We start from the raw sequence: 7,299 nt of genomic DNA on the forward strand, positions 1-7,299 counted from the left end.
AATGATGACAGGACTTTCATATTTTTAAAGGAAGAAAGAAATGTGAACAAGGAAGGTTGCAAACTGCTTCCTGATGGACTTGGAAAAAGGGAGGAAAGAAAGAGAGAAGCATTGAGCGAAGAAAAGAAGAATGCAGGGAAAATATGAGTTGCCCTTACTTAATTTACAACATTCTTGATTTCAGTCCAATTAAAGATCCACAACTCAGGCTCTGAATGAAAGCTTTCATTGTAAGTCAGTTCTTCAAGCTGGAGACTCAGGCTTGTCTGGAGTATCAAATGTCGTCCTGTGTGTCAGAGAAAGAGAGCAACTCTGGTGGATACCATGCTTTGCGGGTGAAGAAATGTGTCTGGAATTTGGTATCAAGGGACACGTTTCTTCTTCCAAGGAACCACATTGACTTACTCAGAAGAGTGATTGTAAGAGTAAAGCTGCTCAGTGGATGTAGGTGTAATGCTGCGTTTCAGTCATTGGCTCTTACGTTTAGTCTGTCACAGACTTAACCTTTACCACTCTCAGTTTTAGTTTGAAATTCTCTAAATAAATTGCCATCATTGACTCTCCCTCATGTCATTCCATGGAACACAAAAGGAGAAGTTTAGTAGAATGTTAATGTTGCTAAAGACTCCAGGTTAAACCAGGTTCAAGGTTTAAGTATGATATTGTTGCGTTTTAACCTTCACAGCATTGAACACATAAAGTAGACCGAACTAGAGCCTCAGATCTTTCAGTAATTGTACTGTTATGCTTGTATATTGTGTTTCAGTGTGGACGGCGCGGTTCTCTCAGGAGCCTGCAGACCAGTCAGTGGTTTTGGGCCAGAGGGTGGTCCTGTCCTGCGTGGTCTTCAACTATTCAGGCATTGTGCAGTGGACCAAAGATGGACTGGCCTTAGGCATTGGAGAAGACCTCCGGGGTCAGTGATACACAGTGCTCGCTCTTTCTTTCTGTATTTATGTGCTTTTCCCCTTTTTTTCTCTTTTTATTTGTTCTTTCGTGTTTTTCACAGTTTTCCATGTTTCCTTGCTTTCATATTTTTCACTATTTTCCACTTTTGTCCTCTCCTCATCCATGTAGCAATACACTAAAAACAGCCTAGGACACCTTAGAAACTGCTTAACCTTTCTTTCTTTCTTTCTTTCTTAGTACTTTTTTTGTTTTTTTCTATGTACACTCTTTCAGTTTCATCTCTGATCTGTCTCACTATTTTACAGTTTCCTTGTTTGACTTTTCTAACTTTTGTACTCTATTTAACCACATAACACACTAAAACCACCCAAGACACCTTGGTAAGCAACACATTTTCTTCAGAAAAATTAAGAATGTGTATATTTCTTACTTGTATTTCTTGCTTTCTTACTTTTCTGTTTTCCCTGTGTATACTTTCAGTTTCATCTCTCATCTTTCTCAGTTTTCTGTGTTTGCCTGTTTGCTTGTTTTCTGTCTCACTTTTGTCCTCTTTTCCCCTTTGCTCTTTTGCTTTCTGCTCCACTAGCTCATCTTTTCTCGCTCCTTGTGGATTGTCATGAGAACAGTGAGGGCAGGATGTGGTATTTTTAACCTCTGCCATTATAAATAGATAAATGTGGACCTGATAAACTACATTTGCTGCATTCGCCAGATTCGTTAAAAGGCATGAGGAAGATTTCTCTCTCTTGCTCTCTCACTTTGACTCCGTGTAGTTGTATTTACACTGTGATGCTTCACTGGTTTGTCCCCGTGGCTTTCATATAAAAGCACGTGAACAAATCCTGCAGTCAGATACACATACACAAATGTGCACACGCAGAAATACATGTGCACCGCACACACTGATAACTCAGTCCCACAGTAGAGAGAGGGCTGTGTGGGTTGGGGATGCGTGATGTAATTCGCAGCAGAATTTTTGTCATTTCTCTTGCAGCAGAAGCTGGAAATGTCCATGACATAGCGCTAACATATATTACCCAAACTCTACTGCCTCTCAGTGGTGGATAACATCACTGCATGCTTATATTTTACTTCTTCGTATGCAAATGTCACTGTTACCATTTCTTAGGGTCAGTTTTTTTTTTTTTTTTAAATATCAGATCTTTAAGTATTAATTTAAGTATTAATATATGCAACTACTACTTTGACGCTTCAAAACATTCATAAAGAGATTGTAAAACTAATCCATATGAACTGAGAAGTTCATATGCAGTGACACTCAAGTTAAAATTAAAACTACTCAGAACATTTTAGCTAGCACATAGCAGCACACTAACCAACCAGAACACCCTAGAAACCGCATAGCACCACACTAAAAACCAATCAGACCACTCACTCTTCATGATTTAGTGTGTATTTGTGTTGAAATGAAGATTATTGCTGTGTTCCAGACAACTCAAAATTTTGATTTGTCCTACCTCCTACTTGGAAATAACGTCTAGAATGCCGCTTGAAGTCGGACATCTGACCTGTGAACTCGGGGCAGATCGATCAACCCCGACCTCAGCGAGACGCGTCATTTGACGTCACTGTTCCAACGAGCATAATGTGGAGATAACTTATGTCAAACTTAAAACCATTAGAGTTCATTTGCTTTTCGTCATCTATTTTCAAAACAAATGGTAGCATTTTATGTTAATTGTTTTCTGTTTTTGCCATAATTGACACAAACATAAAATGCTCTCGTTGTGTCATGGCAACATAATGTGGTCAACATGTGAACGTGTCGTGTAATTGACTGGAAATCGTTGATGTTGGAAGTGGGTCATTTCCACTCGAAAGTTCCCACATCCAACGTTGTCTCAAACGCAGCATATCTATCTCCAAATCATCACTAAAAGTGACAAGTCATGGTCTGTGTGTGCATGTCTCTTGCAGCCTGGCCGCGGTATCGTGTGTTGCGACTGGTGGATGTTGGGCAGTATAATCTGGCGATCTCAGCTGCTGAACTCTCAGATGACTCTCTCTACGAGTGCCAGGCCACGGAGGCAGCCCTGCGCTCGCGACGGGCCAAACTCACCGTCCTCAGTGAGTGCTGTGTTTATGAATGTGTGGGTTTGCTTAGAAAAGGGTCTGAATGGTCAATGCATGCTAAAAGCTTGTTGTTTTAGATGTTGGCTATGATGGAATGAATGGGTTAATGTGTTATGAAATGAATAGATTTATGAGATGTTGCTATTAATAATTGAATAATTGAACACGTATGTGTTTGTGTGTGTAGTTCCTCCCGATGAGCCGGTGATTGAGGGGGCCCCGGAGATCCTCCTCACAGCAGGGGTCCTACACAACATGACCTGCGTGTCCCGCGGAGCCAAACCCGCCTCTGTCATAGAGTGGCAGAAAGACGGCCTGCCGATAGAGGGGGCCATCAGCACCACGGTGAGATACACACACACTCATACACAACGTTTTGACTAGTATGAGTGCTCATTTCATTCACACACACGTGACTCACTCCTCAGCAAAGACAAAAAGATATTGAAATCAACATGAAACTGTATTCGCAACCTAATGTATATTCATAATATAATATGATTGTTACAGGATATTGTGTAAGAAGAAAATTTAGGGAGAGATTTTATTTTGCCTTTGAGAAATTCATTAGATAGTGAAAGATGGGTGAGCAAAGTCATTTTGAAAACTATTCGGTCCATGCAAATTGAATGCGGACAGGAGGAGAGCTCTGCTTGACTGGAGACGCGCGATCTACAAACTTTAAACTAGTGATTTCAAATTATGCTGCGCTTTATGCATTTGCCCACTGTCATATTCATGTCATTTTCATTGCGTGCTGTATGTAAAATGAGTGTTACCTTGGCTTTATTTAAAAAAAAAAAAAAAAAAAGATTCCCAATGCACAAAAACTTCCCAGAATACTGAGTTTGTTACAGCGTTTACTTCCTTTTTAATTAGATTTTTATTAAATATTTATTTGTGAAAAATGCTTTGTCTTCTAAAGTATAAGTATGTTTATTTTACACAATTATTTTTAATCCATTTTCCAATTATTTCAGATTTCTTAAATATAAATGAAAATAAATAAAATTATATCGGCTTTATATCGGCCATCGGCCACCCTGCTTTCCAAGATATCGGCATCGGCTGTCAAAAAACCTAGTTTTTACTACACTAGTATGATAGCATATGTACTCAGCACAATGGTATTAACAGTGTCGTTTTGTTGTGTAGGAGGTGCTTCCAGACAGGAAACGCGTGACCACACGCAGTTACCTGCCCATTTCACCAGTAGATACAGACACGTGGAAGAACTTTACCTGTGTTGCTACTAACCTGGCTGTGCCGATGGGCAAACGGGCCACCATCACCCTCAATGTACACCGTAAGTCTAGAACCATTCAAGCTTGAAGCTTCAGTAAAATTTATGAGGAAAGAGAAAAGGAGGAAGCCAGTGGTGCCTAAATTATTTTATTTTATTTTGTTTACTATGCAATGTGAAAAATAGCTATTTCAGACATCCAAAACTACATTGAAAATTAATAATTAAAATAAATAATCAAGCAATTGTTTTTACCATCCATACACTATCATTCAAAAATTAAAAAATAAATAAAAACAGCATTATTTTTGAAAGAAAATAAAAAGTGACAGTAAAGACATTTTTAGAGAAAAATTATATTTCAAATAAATTCTGTCCTTTCGAACTTTCTATTCATCAAAGAATATTTAAAAAAATGTATCATGGTTTCTACAAAAATATTAAGCATGTAATTGTTTACAACATTGATAATAATAATTGTTTCTTGATCAGCAAATCAGCATATTAGAATGATTTTTGAAGGATCATGTGACACTGAAGACTGGAGTAATGATGCTGAAAATTCAACTTTATCATCACAGGAATAAATGACATTTTAAAGTACATTAAAATAGAAAACAGTTATTTTATATTGTAATAATTTTTCACAAAATTACTGTTTTGCTGTATTTTTGAACAAATTAATACAGCACTAGGAGGTGCACAAGAGACTTTTCTCAAAAACATTTTTAAAAAATTGTACGTACATGGCTTGATCTAACTCTTAAAATTTCTTTTGTTGGTGTAACCTAATTTAGTCAGGTGGATTGAGTCATATATTAAATAATATTTTTGACTTGAATAATACATGTTAATTTAGATGTTACCATGTGAAACACATTTTTAGGCTACCTGACCAAACATATGTTACAGTGTAGGAAGAGAAATGTGAGAGAGAAGGACCTCCCAGATCTAGCCAGGCGGTGCTGTATTCGTGGACCATCTTGTCAAACCACAAGATAGGACAAACTGTTCTAAAGCAGCTTTAGAGAGTATAGCACATTTAAAACCTTCTAAGAGGTTTAAATCCCTTTAAGTAGATAGCAAGGAGCATTAGGAGGAACCGTGACGTTCATCTGTGTTTGGACACTATATTAGTAGTTACCCTTGCGTTGACTTCCACGGCTTCAGTCCACTCCAGCTCCTTACTGTCAGTTCTTCAATGTGCCTTTGCTCTAATGAATGGCTATGGCTTTATTATGTATTCTGAATGCTCTCTGCAGACCCACCGGTGGTGACGTTATCCATTGAGCCTCGCTCTGTATTGGAAGGAGAGAGAGTGACCTTCACATGCCAAGCTACTGCCAACCCACCTGTTATGGGTTATAAGTATGTCTCTTACTAAATGTGACGCTTAAAGTGGTTCCTTTTACTTTCTGAGATGAAATATTAATGACTTGTTTTATCAGGGAGATAAAGACATCCTTTAAGTAGTATTAAAGCCCATATATCTTCAATTATTTTCTGTTACAGCTGTTGTACCGTTGAATTCCGTTCTGTACATGCTTCATGGGTCTGTCTTCATATATCTGCTTATGCATCACTGATTGGCTCTTTTTGGCTTTGCTAGGTGGGCAAAGGGAGGTGTGGTCATACAGGGGGCGAGAGAGAGTGTTTTTGTCACCAAGGCTGATCACTCTTTCTTCACTGAGCCTGTGTCCTGCCAAGTGTTCAATGCTGTGGGCAGCACAAACGTCAGCATACTTGTTGATGTCCACTGTGAGTATTAACTCCGAAATTCAGTGTGTAAAGCTTGCAGCCTAGCCTAGAATATCTTAAGGTGAAAATTAATATGCAGATTACCTAGTAATTAAATTTACTAGTAATTAAAGCTGTTTGTCTCCACTGTGTCAGTATAGTGTAATATATGTGACCCTGGACCACAAAACCAGTCATAAGGGTCCATTTTTTTAAATTGAGATTTATACATCTCAATAAATAATAAATAAGCTTTCCATTGATGTATGGTTTGTTAGGATAGGACAATATTTGGCCGAGATACAACTATTTGAAAATCTGGAATCTGAGGGTGCAAAAAAATCAAAATACTGAGAAAATCGACCTTTAAAGTTATCCAAATGAAGTCCTTAGCAATGCATATTACTAATCAAAAATTAAGTTTTGATATATTTACAGTAGGAAATTTACAAAATATCTTCATGGAACATGATCTTTACTTAATATCCTAATGATTTTTGGCATAAAAGAAAAATCGACAATTTTGACCCATACAGTGTTTTTTTGACTATTGCTAAAAATATACCCCAACAACTTAAGACATATATTATTATATCTGTCTATCAGTCATTTGTCTGTCTGATATCTATCTTAAATTAATTCAAATTAATTCAGCCCCAGGGTTATTATAGTTAATTAAAACTAAAACCATAAGACAATATTTGTTGCTTGAAATAAAATAAACTTGAACTGAAATCTATCTATCTGTCTGTCTGTCTGTCTGTCTGTCTGTCTGTCTATCTATCTGTCTATCTACAGGGCTTAAAGTTCTCCGGCGTGCAGCGTTTGGCTGCGGAAAAAAATAATCCTACATTTAAAAAAAACTTGTTAATATCACTTTCGAGTCCATGAGTTCGCCTACCAATGGTATGAGAGGAGCACAGCTTTCACTCAACCAAACTAACATTACTAGCCAATCAGAATTTTTTGCTCTTATAAACACTAGACGCGCATAATAGTATCCAACTGCAGAGTCGCAGCCCTGATGTATGGAGAAGCGCGACACGTTGAAAAAGCTGGGAGGCGCAATGTTCAAAGATGTCTATCTAGCGCATATTTACATAGAAAAACTAATTTAAAAAGCAGCGGAGCTTTGTAAACAGCTCAGAGTAATCATGTCATCTCCCTAAGAACGATATGATTGCCAGAACAAATTTACCGTGATTTTTGAAAAGGTCCTGTTCACACATGATCTCTTAATGGTAACTTACCGGTAATTTACCAGTAAAGACTATATGTGTGAAAGGGGCTAAACTCTTCCTCTGCATATGCTGTGA

At 37.7% G+C, this 7,299-nt stretch overlaps 1 protein-coding gene across 1 annotated transcript in view; it reads left to right on the plus strand.

The window, feature by feature from the left end:
* Nucleotides 1-215: 215 nt before the first annotated feature.
* The window catches only part of LOC107679226 (kin of IRRE-like protein 1), a 17,671-nt gene continuing 10,587 nt past the window's right edge, over nt 216-7,299 (plus strand). The window contains exons 1-7 of the mRNA XM_016474739.1: nt 216-444; nt 767-916; nt 2,848-2,997; nt 3,191-3,348; nt 4,159-4,309; nt 5,509-5,614; nt 5,856-6,004. Coding sequence (XP_016330225.1) covers nt 216-444; nt 767-916; nt 2,848-2,997; nt 3,191-3,348; nt 4,159-4,309; nt 5,509-5,614; nt 5,856-6,004 — 1,093 coding nt within the window. The remainder of the gene's footprint in view (nt 445-766; nt 917-2,847; nt 2,998-3,190; nt 3,349-4,158; nt 4,310-5,508; nt 5,615-5,855; nt 6,005-7,299) is intronic.

Source organism: Sinocyclocheilus anshuiensis, unplaced genomic scaffold, assembly GCF_001515605.1.
Source record: "Sinocyclocheilus anshuiensis isolate Anshui unplaced genomic scaffold, SAMN03320099.WGS_v1.1 scaffold1644, whole genome shotgun sequence".
NCBI lineage: Eukaryota > Metazoa > Chordata > Actinopteri > Cypriniformes > Cyprinidae > Sinocyclocheilus > Sinocyclocheilus anshuiensis.